Consider the following 27904-nt stretch of genomic DNA (forward strand, 5'->3'; position numbering starts at 1 on the left):
CTCCCGATCATTCCATATTTATCTCTCCATCCCACCATTTCTACCTAAAATTCACATTAGTACATATCAATTTTGAAAATGACAGTCTCACCCCCGCCAGGCTACAACTCGCCTGACCTGGAATCAGCTTTACCACAAACAGACACTCCACAGACAGAGGAAAGTGCAAAAGCCGAGACTGCAACTTGTAATCCAGAATCTCGTTTCATTTTTGGTGGGATAAGCCTTGCTATGCTTGGGTCATCTTGATTCTTTGTGCCTGCGACTTGACCCATAATTTATCCCCTGATACGAACTCCTACGATGTTGCAATGATCTGGATTTTGGCCTTATTTTTAGGTGGCATCGGAGGTTTCTGTTTGCTAGCAGCCGTGGCGATGATATCGCAAGCCATATCATCTATGTTTTTTTGATCAAATGATCAATTTTGCTATTGGGTGGAGATGGATGTTCAGCCTTTGTGAATTTATGAAGTGTTGAAATTGGAATTGTTATTCATTTATTAGAATTTATTTCAAAGTTCGTTTACCATAGGAGAAGAAAATCGGGATTCTAACTTTTGCAGGGGACCATAAGTTGACAATTATGGCTTCGGAGATTAAGCAACTGCACCCGTGGACGTAAATGGCTTATTATATCTTCCAATGACATGTTGAAACTGTGGATTACCTCCAGATGCCTGGAATATATTCAAATCTTGGAATGTGTATCGGGAAGATTGTAACACTTGAATGTCAGAATGTCACCTACTAGGTACTACATGTATGTGGGCTTGATCCAAATGCATAATTAGATACAATGCATGGCGTCTCGTCGGCTTTGGATATATCGGGGTTCGGGCAACCGTAAACAGCCTAGTAATTTTAACCTGCACCGCATATATGTAGACTCAAACCTTAGTGAATAATATGAATCCTGTCCTAGCCTCAAGAATCCAGACCATCCATTCATCACCACTCTGACCTATAACCAGTTCTCTTCATCCAAGTACCCTGATACAAAACGAGAGATTCTCCAGTTCCCCCAGCCTACGAGTTACACGGCATGCCGTCAAATGATCAGCAAACAAATACCGAACTCGATACCGAACTCAGCAAATTTCATAAGCCATTGGGCAGAAGGTCATGGGTTCTCATTGCATTCGGGATGCTTTTACTAGCGGTAGGATCTGTCGCTATTTTTCTGACCGTCTTGGGAAGCAAGACCCTTTCCTTCGAAAAAGGAGATGCTGTAGGGTCCTGGACTGATTTGTTCATCGGAGGCATCATTGGTGCTGCTCATCTTATAACTGGTACTTCTCTGATTGTGTGGACATGTGCGGGTTGGTGTCGTTTCCTTTATGCGAGAAAGTCTCGGGGAACCTCTCAATTGATCGAAGGGAATCTACCTACTTAGGCTTTTGCGGAGATTAGATACTTGCTGTTTACTTGCTGCTGTTGTATTGAGAGTATGTTTCAAATCGTCAAAATTAGCAAGGTCGTTTTACGGATGAGCATGTCAATCATACATACTTGCTCATGGAAATATACTTAAATCGATATTGCATTTTTGAATCAATGGATTTAAGACATGATACATGTAAATTTTGAGTCTAGGATACACAACCGCGAGTCAGGCAACCCTAAATGGCTTAGTATATATAGCAATTAGTACCTATCCAGGTCTTCCTCTCCCATGTAGATACCCACATGCATATGTAAATCATCCCCTCGAACACTGATGTCCAAAGTCCAAAGTACATATCTGAATTATACATATTATCAGTCTTGCCAGCCTGTTTCCTTTATTGACATACACGCTACTCCATTCATCCTCCATGGACGTCGATGCCTTCAAGGTGGGTCTGTCGGTCTACCCTCGGGCCTTAGACAAATCGCCACGACTCTACCAAATGCCACCAAACTCCCCGTAAACTAATACTGCAAGCATTCCAGACGCCGAAGAAACAGAAACCGAAACCGAAACTGAAGCTCGAGAGGCAAAGAAGTACAAGCGTGCATGGATACACATTGTATGGGGGCTGTTTCTTTTTGCTTTGGCAGTTGTCATCATCTCTCTTGCCACCATAGCAAGGACTGAGCTGGGATCTGATGATACAACGGCTTGCTTTATCATGTTTGGGGAAGGCATCATAAGCGCTTTTTGTATCACATTTGGCATTAATGAAATATACAAAGTAAGCATTTTTTTTTCAGGTATTTCGCCAGAAGAGAGAGGCTTTCGAGCCTGCGGAGAGTTTGCCTGTCTGAAGAAATAGTTGTCATGTTGAGAGGCTTAAATTGTTCCAAGGCAGCAGCTGCTACTGTTGTTGTTATTGAATCTTCACGTTATATTCTCCCAAAATTACTATTCTTGTTCTGTGTTCCAAGTCAGACTTGTGATTACCTTTACTCTTTCAAATGCATTTACTGAGAGTAATCAAAAATCATAAATTCTGGATATCCATATTAAATAGGTAAAATCTCCGTGAAAATGACTGACCAGACACGTCTTCAGTCGGTCCATTCGATAAGTACTAATAGGGCCCCAGATTTGGGACAGAAATTTCGCTGGCATTTGTAACTCGCAACTCGTAGAAATCTCATATTGTTGACCCCTGAGAAGCTATCACTCTTGATTGAAATCTATCACAAGTCGTCCCGCTACCTGGCTGTTCCGCAGTTCCTCTACGGCTTCAGGTAGTCGGGAAATGGGATATACCTTGCAAATCTGCCTTAGCAAACCTTTACCAGCAAGGTCCAATGCGGCCGCAGTATCCTTCTGGCTCCCCACCAGCGTCCCTTTGATGCTGAGATTCTGGAAGACGTATTGACATGGGTCAGTGCCGAGAACCATCGATCCTGCAGGAGGTAATCCAATACACATAATGACGGTGCCAATCCGTTCACCAACATAAGAGATCGCCGTTTTGTACGCAGCAGGGGCTGTGACAAAGACACCATGCACTCCAACCCCATCGGCGATCTCGATGACGGCTTTGGCGGGATCTACCACTTCCTTAAAGTCCACGAAAGCTGCCGCGCCCATTTCCAGTGATAAATCTCGCTTCGAGTCTCCTGTATCCACAACGATAGGTCGCATCCCCATCGCCTTTGCCAATTGTACGCCCTGTATACCGACTCCACCACCCCCTCCTGGGAAAACAACCCAAGCTCCAGGCTTAAGACCAGACTCAACGAGGGAGCGGTACATGGTGCTGGCGCTGCACATAATAGGAGCGGCGACTTCATCAGGCACGCCATCAGGGATCGGCGATGCGTATCGTGCTGGGGACACTACAAAGTGCTGATAAGTTCCTGTTCAGTGATGAAAGTTAGTCGTGTACTGAAACAATTGTCAATACCCTTCAACTCGACTAGACTCACCCGCTGCCATCAAGCCTGTGTGCACTGCCGCTTTACAATATGTCTCCTTCTCATTCAAACAAAGTTCGCAGGAGCCGCAAGTATCAAGAAGCGGCTTGATTCCTGCCCTATCTCCTATCTTGAAATTCTTCACATTCTGACCAACTTTGACGACGACACCTGCTCCTTCGTGGCCGGGCGATCGCACGCCAAATTGTGACATGGGTGGACCGCCCAAGTCTCCCTTCATCATATGAATGTCGGATGAGCAGAGACCAGTAACATTCAGTCGGATTAATATTTCCTCGGGTCCTGTTGAAGATAGCATCAGTTTTATTTGGTTCTCTTTGTCAGATCTTTGGTGTCTGTCCAGTATTACCTGGTTCTGGCACAGGCACCATCTGAACTTCGAGGTGAAATTCCGGCCCTTCATTGACAACTACACCAGCTTTGCAATGGGTAGGTATCTCAAAGAAAGAATTATCCGTCATAGAACCCATGATTAGTGCTTTTGTTCGGTTGTTTTCCTTAGAAGAGATCGACAAAGAGCAAGTCGCTTTTATAGCTATTCTCGAAATGAATTTAGAAACACTACTCCGTCAACCTAGGTAATACATGTAAAGCCAAGGCAAGAGGTAGCGGAAACCCCCCGCAATGCCTACCCCGCCTTCAGTTTTCATATTACAATGATGATTTATGGTTAGCTTCATATGATTCAAATGCAGCGAATCACTATATCCGTACTTCCGCCCAACAAGACGGAGTTTCGCCAAAGCGGATTTTATCGAGCTTATTAGTGAACACTTTTTAGAAGACGCGCGCTAAACTTACAGAAATTACTCCACCAGCTTAAAGTATGACGCCACTCTTCAGACCTACAGCCAATCGAATCTCTAAGTCGAGGTGTGCGACTCGCACAAATGCCCCACATATACCCAACCCAGGGTCCCAGACTTTGCGATGCCTCATTTTCAAATCTCTCTGAATTATTTAAACCGCTTGATTACAGTATTTTCAATGTCTGACCTCATATTGTCGATCAGTTCGAAATACAGAAGCAGCCAATTAACTTGGGGATTACACAATGGCTGACTCAATGCCTCGCTTGCTACCCGGCATAGGGTTCGTGATCGTATGTTCATTGCTAACATGTGTTGGATAAATCCACAGTCACATCCGAAGCTAACCTCCAAATGTCTCATAGGGATCTGCATCCGGTAATTCAATGCGAACTTAATCATCTCAGCGCAGGATATCGGTGCTAATCGAGTATGTTTAGGGATTGGACGCAGCGCTTCATTCGCATTTGCCCGCGCTGGCGTTGCAGGCCTTTTCCTGGCAGATATCAATGCAGAGGCCTTGGAAGCAACTGCCAATGATATCCGTCGTGAACTACCCGATTTGAAAGTCGTAATCCACCAAGTTGATGTCGGTAATGAACAATCCTGCATAGATTGTGTGCGTACCGCAGCGAAAACCTTTGGAAGAATCGACTACGTGCTGAACAATGTTGGAATTGGCGGAAATCATATTCCAACTGTTGAGCAAGATAGTGCTGAGCTGCACAAGGTTCTCAACCTTAACTTTGTCGGGCTTTGGATTTGTCAGAGAGAGCAAGTTCGGCAAATGTTGACGCAGGAGAAACTGCAAATCCCGTGCGTATGATTCTACCCTATAATGGTGTTTACTATCTAATGCAGTTACTACTTTCGCAGAAGTGGACGCGGAAATCGTGGAGTCATCACTAATACAGCCTCTGTTTTGGGATTGGTCGGTGGCCCTCCTGGTGCTAGCCCATATGCTGCGAGCAAGCATGCGATCGTTGGGATGACCAAGACGGTATGCATATATTTTGATTTTCAAATCAATCCAACTAACATTTAATAGGAGGCTGCCACTTACAGCAAAGACAGTATTCGGATCAACAGTATTTGTCCAGGGTATCAAGCCTGCCACCCAATACCTATCGGATTCCAGGACTGACTTGACTAGTTATGTATCGACCGCAATCCTTGGAAACAATGACCCCAAGTTACGAGCGGAGATTGAATCGAAAGTGGTACCTCTGATTCCTATGGGAAGACTTGGAGAGACTGACGAGGTTTTTCTCACTATCCATTTCTCTCCTTGTACCTGATGCTAAAACATAACAGATTGCCGACTCGGTCGTTTTTCTCTCGTCACACATGGCAAGTTACATTACCGGGACTACATTGGCAGTCGATGGGTATGTTTTCTTTTCAATCATTACATTATCAAGTATAAGCATTCTGATCTGGATCTATAGGGGTTATACATCTGTTTAATGGCGACATCTGGCGTCCTTGACTTGGATTTTTGATTCACGAGAGTCCTTGATATACGCTGATAGTAAATATTAGAATGGCTCTATCACTAAATAGACGTCTCGATACTTTGCTGTGCTACTTTAATATATGAAAAGTTCCCCCGGGAACTAGCGCATAAATATGCCGATCTCACTAAAATCGGGTGAGGACATTAGTTAATAGCCCACCTGTAGCAGACTTACGTCATATTTCCGGAGCGGGGTGTTTCCGCGAGGATAGTTCCGCTACCGAAAGCCCCGGATTGAGATACAGGGCAAAAGGCGGGGTAGAAAATGTTAATTTAATCTAGTAGAAGAGTATTCAACTTACTCTGGTTCATGGGTTTGTGGATGCCTTAGGACTTGAGTGAAAAGGTGGGGCGAGACTTAGTTATCCTCGACATCTTTTCCTCACCATTCCTTGTCTGCATACACGCGCTCGAATTCCTTTCGTCCGTATCATCCGCCTACGCTACGTTGTTCAGGCAATTGAAGATTATAATTGTTAGAGTTGAAAGCATCACAATGTCTCCATGCCACGATACCAAATCATCTCGTGGCATCACAAAGTCCTGGTCTTCCGGACGCATTCTTACTGAACCGCAGCGACAACAAAAGCGTAATCGAGACAGAATCACCAAAGAAAAGCACAGAAAAGAAGAGAGGAAAGAGAAGGAAGAGCTTGAACTCAAATTATCCGCTCTAGAGCAAGATCTTCACTACCTCCGCGAAGGTGATAGCATTCGCCACCCTTTACTTCTGTTTTCTACTGACGGAAAATATGTATAGTGTTGGCTTTCTCAAGTCTGGAGTCTGGACAATGCAATTACAATCTCACTAGGCAACTTCCCCAGGATTCTGAATCCGGCTTAGCGGTTTCTCGCATTACCAGTGACCAAAATTACACTTTGAAAAACTACAGCGATCAGCTTCTAGGACGGGTACATAACCTTCCACCATCCTTAGTGTGTTTCAGTGACCCCACCAACCAGGATGTCCTGATCCGTGGAATTCTATTCGGGTGGGACAAAGTGAAAAATGGTGGTTTCTGGTGTCCTCTCTGGGAAATTCTGTATCAGCTTGATGCCATGTTCATTCGAAGCAGACTTTTGACTCGTATTTGTATGCTAAGAACGATACACTTGTTGCTTCAGGTATGTATCCAGATCCAATATTCAGTAGTATGCATAGCTTACAATAGCGCAGTGTTTCGTGCAAACTCACGGTTTTCGAAATATTCCACCCTGGTACCGTCCTCGGTATGACACGCACTTCTTCACTTCCAATGTGGCTTTTCCTCTAACAATTGCTACGAACAGACCGTCACAGATCGTCTACCATCACGATGTTTCTGCAGACTATTTTGCTTGGTATGATTTCCCTACCTTGAATGCTGAAAAATATACTAATCTAGACAGGCCTGGTCTCCGGGAACGCCTAGCCCTCACAGGATCTCAGCTGCTGACAGATGAATTTTTCAAATGCCTTTTTTCTGACTTCCGATTTCTTTGGAAGCATAGAATTTCCGACGTTTACCAGCTCGATGCAATCACGGGACGATACAAATTTTCAAGTCTATTTAATGATTCACTTTGGGATATTCGAAACTGGACCATGGATGAAGAGTTCTTTCAAGTATTTCCTCAAGTATACTATGATTTTGCTCTTAGTACATGATACCATCTTTGAATTTTCAAATAAAGATTTCATTTAATGTTAATTGAATCTTACAATCCTATCAGACCTTGCATGTGGTGAAATGTTCCCAGTTGCTGTTCAAAGCCTCCGCACACTTTTCCAGGTATCGCGGAAGACCACCGACATAAAAGAGTGGCTCAACTGGTTTCCCTGGAATATTGGAGCCCATGTACCATGACTTTGTCGTGGGTAGCAATGTCATGTTTGCAACTTCCAGGATCTCATCGCGCCAGGCTTCCTCGGTCTCCTTTTTGACATCAAGCTCTTGGATACCCTCCGATTCCATCTGCCTGATGACTTCGACAATCCACGAACCCTGGCTTTCAATGGTCGTCGGTCCATTTGAGAAGACAGACGGGCTGTGAGCACTGTATGGTAAGAACATGTTTGGACAGCGGCTGACCATGAGACCGAGGTAGGAATAGATACCCTCGTCCCATCTCGTACTCAGTTCAACTCCGTCTACATCCTTGATTCCCATTCGTTTAATACCACCTGTTACAGAATCGAAGCCCGTTGCGATGGCAATGATGTCAACTGCATGAAGTTTGCCGTCTGCTGTGACGATGCCGTTGGGACGAAGTTCCGAGATTGGGTTGTCCTTGATGCTAACCAGATGCACGTGTGGCTTGTTGAATTGCTCGTAAAAATCTTGTTCGAGTGAAGGGCGTTTCGCACCAAATGCATGAAGTGGTTCCAGAGGTGCGAGAAGATCCTTAAGCTCTGGGTCATTGATTCTGGCTCTGGTTTTCTTGGCCCAAAAATCGTAGACTTCGCGGTTTGCAGCATGATCGATCATGAGGTCCTTGTATGATGCGTTCCAGAGTTTCAAGCCACCTTCTTCGTATAATCTTTCATAGGTAGCCTGTCTTTCCTCGGGCGTATCATCAGAGGAATTACGTGGTACGTTGTTGTATGGAAGGCCTCCAAATGTTGTTCGGCTGGTTGCGAACAATGCCAAGCGGTCTTCAACCTTCATCTGGTTGGCAGGATCAAGTCTTTCCTGGCGCATAGGAAGGCAAGTATTTGGTGTCCTTTGGAAGATAAAGGTCTCGGCGGCTTCCTTCGCCCATTGTTGGCCAATTTGGACCCCAGTAGACCCTGTGCCGATCACTGCGACCTTTTTGCCTTCCACACTCACACCCTGTTCTGGCCAGGCAGAAGAATGATAGATCTTCCCACGGAAGGTATCATGACCTTTCCAGTCTGGAACATATTGCTTCGCCGCAAATCCAATGGCTGGAATGAGATATTTGGCAAAGACTACTCTGCCATTTTGGGTGGTCACGGCCCATTTCCGCTCCTTGGAAAGAAACTCGGCCGAGACAACTTCGTGATGAAAGAAGCAATCTTTGCTGATAGATAACTCACGGTCGATGTGAGCAAAGTATTGCTGAAGTTCTTCCCAGCTCGGATATTTCTCCTTCCAGGTCCAATTCTTCCAGGCGTCTTCGGCGGACAACTCGTAGCCGGGGACTGGGCAGTCGACTCGAGCACCGGGATAGCGGTTCCAGTACCAAGTACCGCCCAACGATGAACCAGCTTCAAATATTTTGACATTCAAGTTGAGTTCATCACGTAGCTTTTTGAGAAGATAGCAACCAGAAAATCCAGCGCCGACAATGAGAGCATCTAGCTCTTCCGGTTGATCACTCGGTGGAGCAGACATGATGGTAATAGTTGGCAGCGATGCCCAAGAGGAATAGATCAGGAGAATATGTGATGGGGTCTTCCCTAGAATGATCATCAATGGCTAGAGGGATGCCCTTCTTTAAATATTGGAAACCCCATGATTTGAAGAGGTTTCCACTCACGTTGGAAAGTCATACATCCGAAGCTCCGAAGGTGACATCGTTTGGCGGAACTTTGAACGGATATACTTGAATATATCTGCCTATAACATTGGCTGTTGGAGAGGATGTCCATGCATCATGTTGGAGCATCTGTATAGTTGTGCAGTAAACCAAGGTACTATGTGGGGCATTAGACTTTAGCCCGAATGTGCGAGTCGCTCACTTCGACCCCGCATTTCAAAATAATCCAGTGTCCATGTTTGCATGATACCCATGTGGATCAAATTGACATGTTCACACTGAGGGAAGCCCCGTTCCCTAGAGGCCTTTCCCCAGATTTAAGTCACCCGCTGCCGGACGGCCCGGACGAGAGCTCATGTACTCTTATGTTAGTTTTGGTAGATTTGATCGATTGCCACGTAACTAAAAGATAAATCGCATTAGAAAGGTTTGAATTAAATTTTGACAGAATTACATAGCGATAAATAATTATTTCAGGCCTTCAACCACAACCCTGAATTTTCACTGTAAAATAATACGTCTGTGAATCAATCCTTCAAGTTTGTGGGAGTCTCTTATCTCGATAGGTTACCCAAGTAAATGTATATACCGAGAGAAATCATATACCGGTGCACGCACCCTCTTTGGTCCAAAAGACGCACGCGCTGGTAAAGAACAACACGTACAGGTTGTCGGGCGTGACCCCGACCGAGATCATCACGAGAGTACCGTCCGTGTCTTAGATCTCTCTCTTTCCCTCAATGTTCTTCTATACCTTTCGGAATGCAGATTTGACAGTGACGTCTGTTTCCCGGCTACCCATATAGCCCTTTCTTCCCCTAACCGACAGATCCAGCTGTCGACAGATGCCACTGACGGTTGGTTGGACCTCTGGGCCCGCGGAGGGAGGTGTTTCCGCTGCGCCTTACTCTGTCAGGCGGTCCATACTTCATTGCCTTCAATGCGGGTGTGCCTAGGTAGTCTAGAGCACGCTTAATTATTTCTTGCCAATGGCCGTGAAGCTCAAGAGGACTTGTCAGACGAAGCGGCTCGGGTTGCCCCTCGTAGACGGCCATGACACAATTAACAAATATCAAAATTTGTTCTTTCCAGTTCGTTGCTCATATATTTTGGGCAATACTTCGGCTATTTGACTAATCCGGTAGAAAAGAAGGTAGCAGACAAGGTAGATAAATGGTGTAGGAGATATAGTAGAAACATTATTGTTCTAGGTGCCACGCGAAAAGCGCGGCGGAAATCCTCTAGTTAATTATCGCATAAGGCGGTGGGGCAAGCTCCCAGTCCCACCAGAGCTACCAACTCCCAACTAATTTGATCAGCTTTATCTCCAGGGCTTCGATATCTGGAGGCATTCATAGCATGGATGATGAGCCGTGCGCTTTATGATGCTTTATCATGGGTTCCAATGTCTATTCCGCAGAGCCTGCTCATCCATACCTAGCCCACTCTCTGCTCAGTGAGCCAAGACCCATAGCCATCAATGAACAACCCATAAAGGGATCAACGACCAACGACTGGAACCTCAAGGACGACTGGACTGCAGGCATTAAACACTCAAGTGAAGGAATTTTCCGCTGCGGGACAATCATCGGATTCTCACGACTAAGAAACAGAAGCAGCGACAATGACGAATACATCGGTCAGGTAAGTCGCCACGTCTATCCAAAAGATCCACTTGCATCATCTAATGGAATACTAGATCCCTCGCTACCTTCTCACAACACATCTGCGGAATAATTCACCATCATCTGAAACAAACATCTTCATTATCTACCCTAGCAACTTCGACGCCTTCGCAGCACGGACTTTATTCACCGATCTGCAATCCGGCCCATCACCTCTATCCAGCGAAGATGCATTGAAGCGACTGGATTCCGTCCAGCTCTTTCCAGTAGATTCTCTACCAGATGCAGCGCAGGCCATAATGCAAGTCTCGGACTTACTGCTGCAGGTCCAAGAAAAACGACTGGACCAGGACGCATCAGGTCACCCCGCTATCATCCTTGTTGTGGCCGGGCTGGATTCGTTAGCTGAAGGCGTGATTCGGGCTTCTAATCCGGCTAGGGGGGCTGGTGTCCTCGCGAGTGCTTTGCGGATATTAACGCGCATGTCTCGTACGCATGGCTCGTTTTTGACGACCGTGCTTGTTAATACTAGTGGACTCGGGTCTCATGTTGAGGTTGATGACGGCTCGGGTAGACGGGCTACTGTTGGGGTGGGTGACGATGATGTGAGACCATCTGATCATGATGGGATTCATTCTATTTTTCAACTTCCTGGGTCATCGCTTTTGTCGACCTTGTTGATGAGGACGCTGGATCAGGGGATTGATACGCACATCTTGCTTTCTGATGTGAAATACGCTCGCGTGGCAGAGGTTATCAAGGATCGTACTGGGACGGGGTTGGGGAAATGGGGGATATGGTCGCTGAAGAGATGAGCTAGGATAATACCTACATTATTAGGTAACTAGAAAAGTCTGTCGAAGTTGGATTTTGTGAATCTTAAATTCGTTTGGATTGCTCTATCCCGATGCAACCGATACTAATCATACAAATCGACACATACATGTCAAGATTCACCCCTTGAAGCGCCATGAATCACAAAAGACTCATCAATGACAGACCCCACCGATTTGCAAAATATCAACTCCGATCCATGAGCCAGTTTTGCTAAGAAAAAAGGGTATCAAACTTTCCGATTTTGTGTTTCCCAGGTCCTCACAACTCCATACTGCGAGAAACCAAGGAAATCAAGAGCATCTCCTACTTGATAGTCGCTGGCACATTTTCAGTTTGGGCCCACTTTCTCAAGACAGCACTCTCGGCGACAGTGCGTGCATCCATCGCAGCCTTGGCAAGATCTCGCTTGACAGTTTCTTCTTCAAATAGAATGTCCTGCTGCTGCACCTTAACCCATTGCTTGTGTCTCTCGCAGCGTTTCTTGGTGCAGACACCGCGGGTCAGGAAGCTTATTTCATCTTCATCCGTGCCGCCCATGGGTTCGTCGTTGTCGGGGTAGCTAGAAGCCATGGCCTCAGCTGTCCCTTCCTTGAGTGCGAGTTTGCCAGCTTCGGACAATCGCCAGTCATCGAACTCCTCGTCGGACCACGCGAGCCGCATGTCAAATCCGCAGATGTCCTTCCACCCGCTTTTCGGCTCAAGTTTCTTCAACCTTTCTACCAGTCCCTTAGATCTTTGGCGCAAAAGATTCACAAATGATGCACGAGCAGCAAGCATTTCCTTGCGATGCAGGAGGTCATCTCGTCGTTTCCGGATCTTTTCGACCTTAGCTGCTTCATCGGCTGAATATTCCACATTGTGAGATTCGATATCCAGATTCTGTTTGTTCTCGGTTGATTCCACTTCCATGTCGCCATTGGGAATATCGTCGCTGATAGACTCTGGTGAATGCGACAGAATTTTATCGCCCAGCTTCCTGAACTCTGCGACAGATGAGACCCCTAGAATCGCTGCTCGGAGGTCGCCAGGTGTGAGAATGCCGCCCATGCTACCGAGATCCTCCTGCCCTTTCCTCTCGGGTGCCAGTTTGAGGTTGCAAACTTGACGACGCATAAATTCATGGCCGTGCTCATCAGAGCAGTATTTGCTTTTGCGAGCAACACGTGCTGGTTTGCGGCATTCAAGGAGACGACACATTGGTTTCCACGTGGTGCAACCTTTGCCATTCTGGCTGCAGTTTGGGCCTATTTAATCTGATCAGACCTGGGAAATCAAATGGGAACGGGGAAAGGCTAAAACTTACAGATGTACTTATCGATCAATTCAGAGTCTCGAGCATCGATATCGACACATTTGCCGTGGAACCAATCCTCGCATCCACCATCACACCCAATCATCCATGTGTGGTTATCAGGTCGTCGGCAGATACAGAAGAGGGCATTTTCATCTGACTCTTCATCGTCGTCGTCAGCAAGCCGCCGGGGGCGCTTTTTAGTCTTCCTCTTTTCTTCGGGTGCGGGTGATCCTGCAATCGATACAGAATCCTGCTTTCTACCAGGGGTTTTGCTTGTGCGGGATGCAGGGGTGTTCGATCGGCGTTCATCCAGACTCTCTGCGTCCAGGTCATTCGCCCTGCGCTTGGGTGCCGGCTTCTTCTTTGAAGCTGGCTTTTTGTTCGAGGGCTTCACCGAATTTGCTGGAGAGGTGCGATCGGATGATGATGCCCGGGAAGCTCCACCATTCCTAAGATTGGCAAGAGCCTTCGAGGTTGGCCACTCACTTGGCAGATCACTCCCAAAAGATTTTGTTTCAAAATCATCGCCGACTGGTTCGGTTTTGACGGATGGAAGGGGGGTATCTTTGTTTGCGACCAGCGGGGGTGGACGGCGGCTCGGAACGTAAGTGTGGGTGTAGAGATCTAACCACGTCGCACTCTTTCCGCTCGTCTGCTTGGGGAAATCGGTGTTCCTTGATGACCGGTGTACCTGCTTGGCTCTCTCGAGGCCAAAATATCCACTTTGTCGCCAACCAGTAACGCCCACAACCCTGTCATCCTTCACAATTATTTGCGCCGGTACCAAATCGTTGTGAATAAAACACAGATCCTCATTTTCTGTTCTCTCGGCGAAGAGTATGGCCCGTTCTTTTTCCTGGCCGGGAGGCGGATTCTGGGAGTTGAGTCCACGACAAACGTAGGTTGGCTCTTGGGGGGAGGGGTCGACGCAGGCGAGAACATGTATGATCTGACGCGTCTGGGCCTTAAAGATGTTGATTTGTTTCGTGGTGAGGTACCGCTCTGCGACTTCAAGCGAGACTCCAGGGATGCGAGATTCGATTGTCACGTTCCGGCCTTCGATTGTCCCGCAAAAATATGTCACTGGAACCGCAACACCAATCTCCCTGAGTGCCTCCTCGACCTTTCGTGCTGCAGACAATTCATTGGCATTGACACAAGAGAACCACTCTGCCGCTGCGCCGTCCGCGGACTCGCGGTCAACCCAAATGATGACGCTGCCTGCAGCGAATCCCTCTCTGGGTCCCTTGATGTTGAGTGAGTTCTCCGGGGTGCAGAATTTCTCCGCAACTCCAACCCAGAAGGCATTTGCGTCGGGGTCAGAGTGGTACCAATCCTTGTAGCGGGGGGTGAAATCGTCAGGGTGCGGGGTGTATCGGCCATAGTTTGCGCTTTTTGCTAGGAATGGGTCGTCACGCGGAATATTGTCTGGATTGGTTTCGTAGGGATTGCCAGTGGTGTTGGTGGTCTTTGCGACGTCGGCAAACCCATTCGTATGGGTTGCGCGACCCGCGGCTTCCATGTCCGGTGTCATGGCGATAGTCAGAGGGGAAGTCAATAAGTAGCGAGACTTTCCGCTGGGACGTCAAATAACTTGTAAGGAGAAGTGTAATGCCCAAGTCCAAGGGACTTAAGCTGATTGAGGGTGTATCGGAAACACGGAGCGCGCGGGATGAGTTAAATCCACATAGATGCAAACGAGCAGGTCGGAGGCATCATGGAAGTCTCATCGACGCTAATAATGTCCAAACCCTCTTCCAAGCCTTTCTGGGTTCAGGCGATAGTAAAAATACACAACCAGGGAGGTCATTCAAGAAGGGAATAGAAAAGGGTCGCTGTGGGGGTTTCTTTCGCGAAAATCGGAGACTCCACCGCTTGCTCTAAGTGGGATTGCGGGGGGGTTCCAATTCGCCTCGGAGGTGGATGTTTGAGGGGTGGAGGCAGGAAAAATAACTCTGAAAAGGAGCGTGGAACATGCAAAACCTCAAAGCCACACACAGGTTAACGCTGTTCGGTCCGGTCCCTTGAATCTTGGAATCACAGATCGGCGACGCGGAGTTTTGACGGACTGTTGAGGCGGTGAATTCTAAGGCGGTGAAGGCCTCACCGCTTTTCCATGCATCTGGTGCGACTGGAACTAAAGGAGTAGACACTGAAGCAGGTACTCCTGTTCCCTGCACAGTTGATAAATTGCACAGTTGATAAATCACCAACTTCATCATCACCTTTATCCAACAGATCTTCGTTTTCACGACCACGTTGACAATGACTCCAATGGAAATTTATCTCCATCTAATTGAACTATATTTCTAACGTTGAGCATACTTTGATCGACCGTCACGATAAATACGAAGCGAGTTTTGGTGTGTTCGTTTGCTTAGTGCGACGCGCTGTCTCGCTCTCCCCAGTCAGCACGAAGATACACGGCATCAGGGGAGTTCCTACAGATAGATTTGCAGGCTATGTCAATTTCCCCGGTCAGCACAAGGATGCAGTCTAAGGAGACATCGGGGAGTTCCAAGACTCTTGGGTAACGGATAACTAGTTTAATTCGGACTAACCAGATGGAGGATAGCTGAAAGCTTCTTTAGTATTGCTGCATTACTCTTGAACTGTATCATCTAGGCCGTGGAAAGGAAAATGAAATAGAATTACTGCCATGGAGAGCATCGATTCATAAATCAAACCTCTCCTTTTATTGTCTGAAAAGATGCGAGTGTAGTTGGGTACATCTGCAGTAGCTTTGACTGGGTTAGCTCGTGTTTTGATTCATTCGGATTAATCACAGGTCTATGGTCGTTATCGTCTTAAATACGGGATTGAATTCGTGGAAGAATTTGGGGGCGGATCGGCTGATGTCATGAATAGAGGCGTACTTATCACTGAAGGGTTGATCAGTTCATTAATTTCATTGCATAATATCGAGAACTAGCATGATTTCCATAGAAACACAGCCAATCATCCATTTGAGCTCGGCAATAGCATTTGGCCCATCTTGGCACGCTTACCCAAAACTGGGGAGTGTGCGAGTCTAGGCCAAATGTGTCAGTCATCGTCATCTTTTAAGACATCAATTGATCGTATCTTTCCCCGATCGGGAATAGATCGGTGCAGAGTATTTGAAAGCTCAATTATTCTAGTCCGGCACTTCGCCCCATTCCCACGCTGCTGACTTATCGCTGATTCGCTTGCCAAACGGAGATCCCGCGGTGTCAGCTCGGACCACAGGCACATTGGATCATCACCCTACCATCCTACTATCATATATCCACCTTCCGAGTGTGATAAATTCCCCTTAGACAATCCTTTCAAGTCCAATGCACGAGTGCGACGCCCGGGACACTGGGCTCTGCTTACTTTCTCGATTCCCGTGACACACCCGGATTTGCCTCTTTGCTGAGACCTTCCAGCCCCAGGGGTCTACTTGAATGCCTTAAGACCCCGCTTGGCAGAATATGAACTCTCGTATTTGCATAGACCTGCGAACGGACTACGCGTCACCCTATCGGATCTCTACTTAGAGCCGCGACCGTACCCCACCTGTTCTCTCGGTTTTCCCCTTCGGGCGCCATCTGCTTCGCTATGTCGAATCCAAGTGGAGGAAATACAAGCAATAGTTCCAATGGGCGTTGGCAATTTATTGATGCATCTGATAACCGTCGCAGCAATCTGACACAGGTCAAACGTCATGTCATGCAAGAGTATATGCGTCAAAAGAAGGGCGAATCTCGTCAAAGCGATGGTGAAGAAGATACCAATCGTCCACCGCCCAAACGGGGACGCCCTAAGAAGGCCAATACATTGAAACGAAAGCCTGCCAAGAACGCTAAAAATGACAATCAGAGTGCTTCAAACACATCTACAGAGGAGTCTGGACCTCTTTCCACAGAAGGGTCTGCACTAGACGACGTTGAAACCACACAGGACTGGTACCATGGAATACCAACGTCATCACATCCTCACACTCCCTTTTTCCAACTTCCATTTCGGGATCCGCTGCCTGAGACACAAGGAAGCCCTTTTTTACCAGACTTTGCCCATATCGATCCGAGGAGCAGCTTCTCATCGAGTCCCGCAGGACTAGCAAGTCCCTGGGAAATCGCTAAATCCCCGAGGACCATCATGAGCGCTGCCAGAACAGACCCATTCAACTCGCTTCCATTGGAACTGGATCTAGATGGCCAGAGACTTTTCGACTTTTACGTGAACGATATGCCAGCGTGCTCTTATGGGACCCATTTCCGGTCACCAAAAGCTCATAACTGGTATACTTCTGTCTTTGTCCCTGAAGGAATGAAAGGCGGCGTGGCATTTCAGAACACCGTACTTGTCCACGCTGCGAATACATGGGCCTGGGTCCGCAATGAGACTGAAACCACGGATACCCTGATACATCGAGATCGTGCTATCAGCATGCTTCGCGAGCACTTGTCCAAGAACCCCCGAGATAACTCTGACGTTGCTATTGTATCCTGCTTGAGCGCCGCTGCCCTGGAAGACTTTGATCCACGACCAGGGCACAAGGAAATCAGCTGGGTGCATATGCGTGCAGCTCGCGAGATGATCCGGAGCCGTGGGGGGCCCGCTGCTTTTTTGAATACCCGTCTTGGAATGTTGATCAATTGGCAAGATTATATCTTGTCGGGGTACGAGACACATGGGCCTAGCTTTTCATTTGAGCACCCTTCAGCCATCAAGGCCTTGCCGGATCCCACTCCACCTCAGACTTCTGATTCCGTTATTGCTATTCCTTCCCCGCCTTCTTCTACCTCTTCCGCCCTGTCTGATACATCACCTTGTGTGGAACTTCCTTCAATTTCCCAGCAAATCTCAAACACCTACCCCATGGATGAGATTCGTCTTCAGTGCGAAGAATTCCTTGATTTCCTCCGTCGCTGCGAGCAGCTCTCCCTCTACCAAAAAGATAATCCAGGATCCTGTGATCCATCCCGACACACATGTGTCTCAGGGACATCTCCTCTCTTCCAGATCCTAGCCGCTCCTCCTGGCTCCCGATTCACATCCTCGGGAGATCGCAAGCAAATGGTCGCCCGCATGACTGCCCTCATGATGCTGAACGCCGCCTTCTGGGACTACCGATACAGTCCTCCCCATGCAGGAACATTCCTGAGAACGCTAGAGCAAGCCATTGTTGACAGTGAAGTCAGCATGAGTGGCTCCGTTGAAGCAATTCTCCAAATCCTTCTCGCGTGTAACGACGGCTATACGGCAGAATGGGTTACTGGTCCTTGTGGATCTACTTCGCCTGTCCGCTCAGAGTTTACGCCGGATTTCACACAATATTCTCCCTCTGCTACATCCCCTTCGGAAAGACCTTGGTTTGCCGGCCGGATGCTGAAAATTGCTAAGCGGCTCAGTGCGGACTGGTGGTATCGCATTAATGATTTCCTTTTCTCTTGTCTGACTATGCAATTGTCGGAGCCTACTGCATATCTGTGGGAGACTGATCTACGACGCGAGGTTCTCCAGGCGCCTTTGACGAGCTATGTTATGCCATCGTTGATGTAATCTCCCGACCTCTCTTTCTGGGGCAATTATGTGGTTATTGAAAGTGACTACGCTATACAGGCTATTAAGTGAAAGATTTGAAAGTGACATGTATTATGTATAATGTGGGTCCTCGGCCGCTCTTGCATAATACGAGAAGCAACCGCCAGTGGCTGATTATTCAGGCGCACATTCGCTTACATGTTTGTCCTGTCTTTAACATCATGCACCTTCTTCCACCTGCATTTGCCGAGCACGAATTGCCCCCTCTGTGGCTTGCGTTCTGGTCTTATCCACTTATTAGCTTTGTTTATTTACACTGAGTACCGAGTTCAGTAATAGTGCCTATGAGAACACCAAAGTGCTTCTCTTTAAAGCTAGTGACGGAATGATTTCTTCTATTCCCCCTCATTTTTATTATTGGTTTCTTTATCTTTGACTAAAAGATAAGCCGTGCTGTTTACGGCCGTGCTGGTGCCAAGGAAGCTTAGATGCGTCCAAGATAGTCTTCTCCACTATAGCCTTATCTCTCCACGGAGTTGGTGGCGGGGTTGGCAGTGGTCATTTCAGGGATGCTACTGATGAAGTCATTGGACTTGATGGGAGGAAGTATAAGTCTAACCATGCGACTATATGGCGTTGGCGCGATGTCTTTTAGACTTATTTTGCGGCGTGAATGCAGTGGTCGTTGTTTCTGTTTTTAGAAAGGCGAATGATCATCCTGTTGTTGTTTTGAATGGGAAGAGGTTATGTAGCAGCTGCATTTTGAGCTAGAGGCTAGCTCGACGTTTCAGCTGGATGTGTCAACGTTGTATGATTCTGAGCCTACCGTTTTACAGTCAAGTATAGTATAAGCTCTCATGCAGTGGTGTACAGACCATTCATTTGGCAGCTTCAGCTCTGATGCAATCTCATTGGAATGGAGTCTCCAATCTTTTATTTATGAGCTCAAAGTTCCATAGGAATTTTGCAGTGGCAATCCATTCACCTTTCGCGGCTCTCTGCCAGATCTCCCGTATTGGCTGAGACTCTTTATCATTTCCAGAAAGGAAATCACCCAATGTGCAAGACTAACTCATCCTCTTGTAAAGGGTCATTAATAATCATCTCCCTTCCGGTGTCTCTGGGAAACGACTGTCTTTCATTTTCATCCAAAAGCAGGGCAGCCGAAACATCGTATAGAACCAGTGTAGACAGGGCAATCTCTGGTACGGGGCTGCGATGTCCGTTCGGAAGGCTCTCTAGTCTGAAGCCTGGTGCATCTTAAGACTTTTGAGGCTGAGATTGCCCTCATACAGAAAATATCGTTCGCCTTCACCATAGAAGCTGTTAGCGAGCTTATCGAGGCAGATGAAGCGACCAAAATGGCCGTCAACTTCTTTTACATAATCCTCGAGTCGGGGTTCCACCTCCAAATATTTGGCCAATAGCCCAAAGAAAAACCGAGACTCAATATAAAAGGCAATTTCGATGGCCGACGAGGGACTATCAGCTTCCCCATCAGCTTGTTTGAAATATGTCGAGGTCATCGGGCTGTGGCAATTCGTACAGCATACCGTCTAGAAGAGGAACGTTCACCGGGTCTGGCTTTGACCTGTTGGGTCGTGGCACAAAGTCCATGATGTGAAGGCTCCAATTTGTGAAAGCTGAATCAAATAAGAACATAAACATAGACTTATAAAGGCAAAGTTCAAATCCATCGAGAATTTGCCTAGCATCAGCTGCGGTGTAGATGGGGGCCGGGCCGTAGATGGGGCTAATCAGCCTCGTGTATGACTGCTAAAGCGAAATTTTCTTGTCGCACATGTCCCTTTGGAATTGACATTGTCGGAGGTGATATGCTACAATTTAATGAAGACACGTCGCAATCTATTTATATCAGTTTAATATTATGAAGATCTAATTTGATATATCCGATAAAGTCATAAATTACCTTATAGAGTCAGGCAGATAGTAGGTAAATCTAAGGAGAGCTGAAGCCTACAGGAGGAGCTAAGTAAGAAGCTATAGATTTTTATGAAAAAATCTGATACTTATAAGCGATTCTTTGGTATTAAAGGCCTTAGTAGGAGAGCTAAATGTAGTGTTATACTCCTAGTACTGACTGATTCGTAGATTTGACTAACGAATTACAGGTGGGTTCCCAAATTTCTTAAGCTATGGTAGCTTCTAGCTCTTGTGGCTTGATCGGGGCCATCGACTTTCTGTTTCCATGCCCAAGCCCAAGTACTGGGTCACAGCGAATTTTGATTACTGAGGCTGATTTGCTTGCAGCCGCAGGATATGTCATCAAGACAATTTTGTAGAGCCGAGAGTAAATTCGCTCGCCAAGATGATTTCTAGAAGCCCACACGCAACTCTATTCTGGCGTCTGAAGGTGATCAGCAGCAGATGATAACAGATACACACTGCTTACCATTGGCGATATCACCCGGTATGAGTATCAAAGGTTTGAGTGAAATAGGACTTTGCCGCTGTGCCCATCCACATCTCAGACTGACCAGAGAAGTCTGCACATTCTATTTTCTTAACTCCATGATCCGTCAATTCCTACTATACTAGCAAGCTATTTTCACTTAGGTGAATCGTACGATGCTGAAATTGTCTTATAAAGTAGTTGAAAAAGGCCACAACATCAATCGCAAATCTAATACCAACCTGCAGGCGCTAGAGCTTTCCATCTCCCTCTTCCATCATAGGTCGCTGTTTGTGAGCGCATAATTCGATTTATGGTTTCCGTTGTGACTTTGCTGGCCCAAGACGGGGAAATCTTCCGATGGTACTGCGCCCATAGCCTGGGCAAGAATCGAACGTCTTGCACGCAGTATTTCTTGATATCATCAAGAAGAGGGTGGACGTTGAACACATCATAGCTTCCTCCATGTTCAGGAGCGAATAGTTTCAGCCCCTTTTCTTTAGATGCCTTCCAACACCGAATTTCATAAGTCGTAAGACAAGCATCCCGCTCGATGCATTTTGCCAGGCCGCTAATGTATTTTCTCGAGTAATAGCGGATTGCCAGTTCCATCAATTGAAGGTCAATAACTCCAGAAAGTTTGACATTGAAATGATGAAATAGTGCATCCGAGTCGTTTCTGCATCCGAGTCGTTTCGAACCTCGAAGAAGACCTTAGGGATATGAGGTGATTCCAATATACCCAGTAGAGTCTGGCCTTTGTCAGACGCTGTTTGCAAGAAAGCCTTCTTCTGGAGACTATGTATGTCGACTAGATACGTTTCTTCAAGCGGAAGGACGTAGATCTGTAAGATCGAAATGCTACCGTGCCTTGAGAGATTGACCCCTTCGACATCTATATATAGAGATGGTGGCTTGGTGGGTAGGTTTTGGAGTCTTCCAACAAGAGTCGCAAACTTAGCTTCCGTATCAACAAATTCTGGAGATTGGTCGACCTTGAGATGGAGGTTCGCGAGGGAGGCACGAGTGAAGAATTTCCCACGACCTCTGCAACAGTGCGCCCGCCTAAAGACCCCGATTCTAGTTGGCGGGTGGCGTTTCCAATGCTATGAAAATTATCGATATGCTTTTCTTTGGACTTGAGCTTAAGAACGGAACTCACCAGACATTTTAAGGATGGATTTCGTGAAGGTTTACTTGTGAACTCGCTACCGATGAAATAGAGAGCAAAATCCCCAGTAGCCAGATGTGTTATATCGTTGATTTTATGGCCAGATGTAGATTCGCAAAACTTCGTTCGTCCTATCCCCATCGGACACATCTCAACGTGTGTGTTGTTATCCTGAGCTTTATCAGAACAGTCGAGACTCAGCCACATTCGTAGCCGCCAGTTGAAACCTACGCTGACGCAGGGATCTCAGAACACTGCAAGTTGTTCAAGATCCGTCCGCAATGTGGAACAAATCATGCTCTACCACGTCTAACCAATTATGCAGTACTATCCATGCATCTGACATGGGTTTGAGGGGGCATAATGTGTTGACTCTGGGGCCAATCTTGCAAGTAGGCCGGATAGAACATGTATCAATAGACGAGAACGGATTGGTGAAATTGGAAATGAAGCACTCGGATTACAATTCCACCAGCCTCAGTGATGCCACCATACCGGGAAAGACACGTTGTGGTTTGTCCACTCGACATATGCAAGCCATGACTCGCGTACACAAAAGCCACATATGCGAAAACACGTCGCATGACTCCCCTGCGCTTGCATGCATGGACAGCAGGACTAGAATTTACCCTCACTATGAGGTTTCTACCTCTTGTTCGGAGCTGATTTATGCGAATTCGCATTTTCGTGGGAGAGATACGTACCTCTCAGGGTAATCTGCGTACCTTTGTCATACTAGAGAAGTATGTCATGAGGATTGATCCGTCTCACAGTCGCTAAGTAGAGAGCTCTGTCTCAAATATCTTTAAGCTGATACCCCGGGATTTTCTTCGTTCTTCAATCTACTCTATCCAGATCCAAGATGTTACTTTGTGCTCCCTGTGACCGATCATTCCCCACTCAACGCGCCTTGGAACAGCACCTCCAGTCCCCAAAACACTGGTGTGAGCCTTGCAACAGATTTTTTAAATCTGTGAGTTCAAAAAAACAGCATACAAAGAGCTCAAGGAACCACCTTGTCCAGGCAAACTTAGATGTAGTTTGCAACAAGCATCAGTCTGCCTCCCTGAACGACCGCAGAATGTGGAACCATCAAACACCAGGGATGTCAATTACGATGAAAAACAACGATTCGGTCTCACCGTACAAAGGGGTACCTCGAAATATAGTCACACCTGTCTTCAAAATGGCATGTCACCTCCGTTTCAAGAAACCCGACGTCAATATGCTATTGAACTATATCGATACACAACTAGACCACATGGTAATATCAGCACTCATCGAAGCTGCTCTTCGACTGCTCCCACCTGATGACACCCCTGAAGGGAGGTTAGAGGCGAAAGAAAGAATGCAACAAAAGATGGAGCGGGCACATTCTCAAGAAGTCGATTTCGTCGATCAAGTGCGAGACTTTGGCTATCAACTTCTAACGGAGAGCGAACAAAAACAGTCTCAACTACGCTCGACTCCTGATATTCTATTTCTTGAGCCTGTATCAATTCATGGACAGCTATGCCACTGGATCGAATTCAAAAGTTACTTCGGTTTCAAATCGAACCCATTTATCGCTTCGAAAAACAAGAAACAATTGAAGAGATATGCCTCGGAATTAGGACCAGGTGCCGTTGTCTACAAGTTGGGATTTGAGATTGATCACATAGTAGCTCCAGGGATTCATTCGTTTCGTGAGAAAGAGGTTCTGAATTACATGGGACAGCAGTCGGATTTTAGATACTAGCTGTAGTAGTATTTCTTGATTCAGTTTCAGAGACACGGAATATTGCCTATATCATACTTCTAGACTGGCATTGAACAATTATTGCTTGATAAATCTTATGAAACATCTGTGTTGGAGAGTATTTGTGCCTTGGGTAGGGCTTCCTTGATTAAAGCGACGGCCATATTTCTGGAAGCTGTATAATTATATTAAGACTTCGCCAATGTCACGTTTTCTGCTATTGCTTTGCGGGGGCCGGGCCGTAAATGGGGCTAATCAGCCTTATGTATAACTGCTAGAACAAGAATTTCCCGTCACTCATGTCCTTTTGGAATTGACATTGTCGGAAGAGATATGCTACGTTTAAATGAACAAAACCTAAATGATAAGATGGAGTGGTATGGAGAGAACCTTGGAAGAAAGAATCCTAGTAGGTAAGAGAGAGATGGGATATGGCAACTGCCCAGCACTATACACACGTAAGTACACGCACATGCTCCGAGGAATATCAACCACACTCGGAACTCCGCGCGGCTTTCCTTTTTAAACTTAATACCTAATTAATGATTAACGACCTCGGTGCTCATAGACGAAATCAATTTCTTAATTTATCTTTGCCATTCGCGGCTCAATCTCCCATCTTCCGCTGTGCCTCATTCCGCTTCTCGGTCAAACTTCATTCTTATCTGATATAAGGGGAGGCAGGCTATCTATACGTGTACCTCATCTATTGGGAGCCATGACTCGATCTCGAGCTTTCCTCGAATATCTGTGTAGCTTTAGCTTCAGGCCTTCCGAAGGGAATTAGACAACTCACACCAAGTATCTATCTTTAAGCCGGTCGCTAGGATCAGAAGGATAATCCAATTTACTGTGAAGAATGCGGTAGCCAGCCTTGTTAATAGAGATGCTGGTGCAGTTCTGGTCTCATGAGCCATAGTCTCAAGATCCAGATCAACGCCCTTTTTACCTAGAATAACCATAGCAAAGCGGCTGCCGTTCCCTTCGGTGAGTATGATGGTAGGGCCGCCGTTCCGTGGACAAGCCCATTTCTCACGCGCCCACCGGGGCAATGAACTTTCTAACAGGGCAAGGATAGTGCCGTAGCATGTTATCAGAAAGGTTCCCACTCGTTGCTGACGATCCACGGAATGATTCCAATGATTAATTGAGCGAGAATCACCAAAAATCCCGAAATCCAAATACTGTCTCTTGTCAGCATCCCATGCTCAATAGTCTCGTCATCTACCACTTCATAGAACGCTATTCGAAGCGCTTCCCATGGTTTCGATGGTTGTTCGATTTCTGATTCCAATCCCAATGTGGGTCTCCAGAAACACTCATTCCAGCTGGTCCAGCTCCCTGTACGTGAATGAGGTGCTTCACTGCTCATCTCTTTATCCATTTTGTCGCTCGTATCTCTAAGTAGTCTGCCAAGAATCCACGAACATGTGGTCCGACTGTCACCGCTTGAAGCAGTGATAACCATCAGATTTGTGTTCTCTGATGGTGGCATCACATCAATTTTCCATCTGTCAGCTAATATTAGAAATCAACCTTTCTTCCAATGTTTGAAAAGAGGTCAGGTATGAGCTACCGCCAACAGGCGAAAGTAGAGCCTTTACTGCATAGGCCACCAATCGAACGAAAATACCACCGGGATGATCTGACGTCCTGCAAGCTGTGCGACTGCTTGTTGCATGACTTCAGGGCCGAGCAGTAGCAGAATAGAAAATATGTCTCCTGGGTTTACCCATTGTGCAGCGAACTAGTCCGCCGTACTGGTCGAACTGTGGACCACTCCCACTGAAGATGTTGGCGCCATGGTCCAGAAAATGACAGCAAGTCCTAAGTTATTGGTGAAATATCTCAGAAGGTCAGGTCGTAGGAGGGGCATAGCCGATTATTTATTCAGGCGAGGAGCGCGCCTCACCCCGCGGTTGCCCAATTGAGGCTAAGCACGTATAAGTTCAACAAATACGAGCTGAAAACGCCCGGGTAAATTCTGAAGGGAGCAATTTGAATCAATGTGTCGATGGTATGGAATTCATTACTAAGAAATTCTGCAAACACAAGTGAGGGTGGGCACAAATATATTAACACGTTCACCAGGATAGATCCAATGGTCATTCGCAAAGACAGTGCTGTTTAGGTGGGAGTAATTTTGGGAGAAGGTAGCACGTGAGTTGGCTCACCCCGACCCTCGGACGAGGATCGGTGAGACATCACTGCTCAGTAAGCAAAGAACGGCAAAGTCTGAGCTCTAGTATGGAAGTCAACTGTATATAGCGTTACCTATATAGCTAGGTACGTGTCTAGGTATTGCAAAGTTAAAATAAATGATGAATAATCGTAAATTGCTGTACATAACTTATACTTCATGCATTTTCTTACAGCATAGCCGAGGTGATATGTTGCTGCGACTGCTCCAGCTACTGTCGTTTGTCGGATGCATCGATAAAGGATCCATTCCTTTATGCTTCAATTGCGAATGAGGTCTCAAATTCTCTGGACTCGGTCCCACAAGTATCACTTCTGGCTGTAACTCAGTGTTGTGCTTGAAGACATCCTCCACCTCTTCAAGGGACCGGCCCACGGTTTCAGGATAGAAAAGCCAAACGATAACCATAGCGACCCAGTTGAAAGCAACAAAGCAGTAAAAATACTTTGAGCCAATATTTGTGAGCCCGATGGGCGAACACTGCGCGAAGATCAAGTTTACACTCCAGTTCGTCGCAGTAGCAGCAGAGGACCCCCGAGCTCGAATAGCTGTAGGGAAAATCTCGGCCGGATAGATCCAGGATATCATGCCCAGGGCTGTGAAGAAGAGAGAGAACACAAAGAACATGGCAATCGCAGCACGAAGTGCGTTCTGGTTGGCGTTGCTGTCACTGAAATCGACGTACTGTGCAAGTGTGGCCTCAACGCACAGAACTGCACCCATACCCAAAAGTGATGGAATGAGAAGCTTTCGTCGACCAACTTTGTCGATGAAGAACATGAATACCGTGTTCCAGAACTGCGCCAGCGCGCCCCAGACGCCGATAATCATGAGTGATGTATGTGTAGAGAGACCCAAGGATTTGTATAGGCGGGGTCCATAGTATTGAATGACATTTGCGCCGGAAAGTTGCGTAAATGCCTGTATACCACACCCAAGGAGGATGCGATAGCGCCATTGTCGAGATAGTAGGAGTTGACGCCAGGAGTGGACAGCGGCGGTGCGCTCGTAAGCAATACTCTCATGAATTTGAGTCATTTCGTGTTCAACAAGCTGGCTATTGGTTGCGTTAAAGTTATGGAGACGATTCAATGCTGACCGACCAGCCGCTTCTTTTCCATGTTCGATGAGCCAGCGAGGCGACTCTGGAAGAAACCAGACACCACATGTTAAAATAATGGCTGGCGCTGTTTGGAATGAGAGAGGAAATCTCCAGGCAAAGTCGCTGCTGTAGCGGGAACATCCATAGCCGACCCATTGCTGGAATGAATTAGAGAAAAAAAATGTTAGCGGTCAGATGGAAGTTGCTTACAGCCACCATGATTCCTAGGCCAATCATCCATTGCTGCATGCTTGCTAACATGCCACGAATCCGGGGCGGTGCAACCTCGCTCTGTGAGATGTTAGTGATGACAGTGGTAAGCTTGAGTTCGGTCGACCCACGCAATACACGGGAATGGTTGCAGACATGAGGCCAATTGCCACACCCGCGATGAATCGGCCAGCGATTAGCATCGCAACAGTGACTGCACCTCCCTGAAGTGCAGCCCCGAGTGTTGCCAGAAGTCCTCCAATGAAGATGACCATCCTCCGGCCTTTAAAATCAGAGATGTAGGGAGCAAGTAAAGACCCCAGGATTGCCCCTCCTAGTCACAGATTAGAGCCGATCATCCGTGCACGGATCAGAAAACAATACCTGTGTAAGAGGAGATGATTCCACCAGTAGCTGCATCAGATAGATTAGGGGATCCGAACTTGACCAGGAAAGCGTTTTGCGCTATGCTTGACGAGATCACACCAGAGTCATAGCCAAACAAGAATGACCCCAAGGCGACAAAGACGCAACAGAGAGTAACTAGCACGTAAACCATGGTTGTTCTTTAAACAGCACAGCTGCATCATCGAAACAAAGGTGATAGACAAAGTGGAAGAT

At 46.8% G+C, this 27904-nt stretch overlaps 11 protein-coding genes across 11 annotated transcripts; 6 read left to right on the forward strand and 5 right to left on the reverse strand.

The window, feature by feature from the left end:
* Nucleotides 1–1816: 1816 nt before the first annotated feature.
* Nucleotides 1817–2249, forward strand: N7520_008029 (uncharacterized protein; the record flags this gene model as incomplete). Its single annotated transcript, XM_057141963.1, is given in 3 exon segments — nt 1817–1841; nt 1935–2176; nt 2196–2249. 3 exon segments carry the CDS (start codon nt 1817–1819, stop codon nt 2247–2249), a joined length of 321 nt encoding a protein of 106 aa, XP_056995969.1.
* Nucleotides 2250–2607: 358 nt separating this feature from the next.
* N7520_008030 (zinc-dependent alcohol dehydrogenase) lies at nt 2608–3844 on the reverse strand (the record flags this gene model as incomplete). Its single annotated transcript, XM_057141964.1, has 3 exons — nt 2608–3296; nt 3366–3656; nt 3724–3844. The coding sequence occupies 3 exons, from the start codon at nt 3842–3844 to the stop codon at nt 2608–2610; spliced, it is 1101 nt and encodes a 366-aa protein (XP_056995970.1).
* Nucleotides 3845–4428: 584 nt separating this feature from the next.
* Nucleotides 4429–5650, forward strand: N7520_008031 (SDR family NAD(P)-dependent oxidoreductase; the record flags this gene model as incomplete). Its single annotated transcript, XM_057141965.1, has 8 exons — nt 4429–4476; nt 4549–4561; nt 4624–4999; nt 5060–5183; nt 5232–5284; nt 5337–5445; nt 5498–5571; nt 5632–5650. 8 exons carry the CDS (start codon nt 4429–4431, stop codon nt 5648–5650), a joined length of 816 nt encoding a protein of 271 aa, XP_056995971.1.
* Nucleotides 5651–6195: 545 nt separating this feature from the next.
* Nucleotides 6196–7111, forward strand: N7520_008032 (uncharacterized protein; the record flags this gene model as incomplete). The annotated part of the gene is made up of 3 exons (XM_057141966.1): nt 6196–6403; nt 6460–6824; nt 7085–7111. The coding sequence occupies 3 exons, from the start codon at nt 6196–6198 to the stop codon at nt 7109–7111; spliced, it is 600 nt and encodes a 199-aa protein (XP_056995972.1).
* Nucleotides 7112–7408: 297 nt separating this feature from the next.
* Nucleotides 7409–9037, reverse strand: N7520_008033 (flavin-containing monooxygenase; the record flags this gene model as incomplete). The annotated part of the gene is made up of 1 exon (XM_057141967.1): nt 7409–9037. The coding sequence occupies one exon, from the start codon at nt 9035–9037 to the stop codon at nt 7409–7411; it is 1629 nt and encodes a 542-aa protein (XP_056995973.1).
* A 1540-nt stretch (nt 9038–10577) lies between these two features.
* N7520_008034 (uncharacterized protein) lies at nt 10578–11622 on the forward strand (the record flags this gene model as incomplete). The annotated part of the gene is made up of 2 exons (XM_057141968.1): nt 10578–10826; nt 10882–11622. The coding sequence occupies 2 exons, from the start codon at nt 10578–10580 to the stop codon at nt 11620–11622; spliced, it is 990 nt and encodes a 329-aa protein (XP_056995974.1).
* A 325-nt stretch (nt 11623–11947) lies between these two features.
* N7520_008035 (putative PHD transcription factor) lies at nt 11948–14472 on the reverse strand (the record flags this gene model as incomplete). The annotated part of the gene is made up of 2 exons (XM_057141969.1): nt 11948–12888; nt 12948–14472. 2 exons carry the CDS (start codon nt 14470–14472, stop codon nt 11948–11950), a joined length of 2466 nt encoding a protein of 821 aa, XP_056995975.1.
* A 2048-nt stretch (nt 14473–16520) lies between these two features.
* N7520_008036 (sigma-70 region 2 family protein) lies at nt 16521–18467 on the forward strand (the record flags this gene model as incomplete). The annotated part of the gene is made up of 1 exon (XM_057141970.1): nt 16521–18467. One exon carries the CDS (start codon nt 16521–16523, stop codon nt 18465–18467), a length of 1947 nt encoding a protein of 648 aa, XP_056995976.1.
* Nucleotides 18468–19687: 1220 nt separating this feature from the next.
* On the reverse strand, nt 19688–20066 carry N7520_008037 (uncharacterized protein; the record flags this gene model as incomplete). Its single annotated transcript, XM_057141971.1, has 2 exons — nt 19688–19950; nt 20003–20066. The coding sequence occupies 2 exons, from the start codon at nt 20064–20066 to the stop codon at nt 19688–19690; spliced, it is 327 nt and encodes a 108-aa protein (XP_056995977.1).
* A 3048-nt stretch (nt 20067–23114) lies between these two features.
* Nucleotides 23115–23771, forward strand: N7520_008038 (uncharacterized protein; the record flags this gene model as incomplete). Its single annotated transcript, XM_057141972.1, has 1 exon — nt 23115–23771. The coding sequence occupies one exon, from the start codon at nt 23115–23117 to the stop codon at nt 23769–23771; it is 657 nt and encodes a 218-aa protein (XP_056995978.1).
* A 2350-nt stretch (nt 23772–26121) lies between these two features.
* On the reverse strand, nt 26122–27842 carry N7520_008039 (sugar porter family MFS transporter; the record flags this gene model as incomplete). The annotated part of the gene is made up of 4 exons (XM_057141973.1): nt 26122–27231; nt 27284–27364; nt 27415–27617; nt 27668–27842. 4 exons carry the CDS (start codon nt 27840–27842, stop codon nt 26122–26124), a joined length of 1569 nt encoding a protein of 522 aa, XP_056995979.1.
* Between the last annotated feature and the right edge of the window lie 62 nt (nt 27843–27904).

Source organism: Penicillium odoratum, assembly GCF_028828045.1.
Source record: "Penicillium odoratum strain IBT 22623 chromosome Unknown utg000005l_segment0_segment0, whole genome shotgun sequence".
In the NCBI taxonomy this organism is placed as follows: domain Eukaryota; kingdom Fungi; phylum Ascomycota; class Eurotiomycetes; order Eurotiales; family Aspergillaceae; genus Penicillium; species Penicillium odoratum.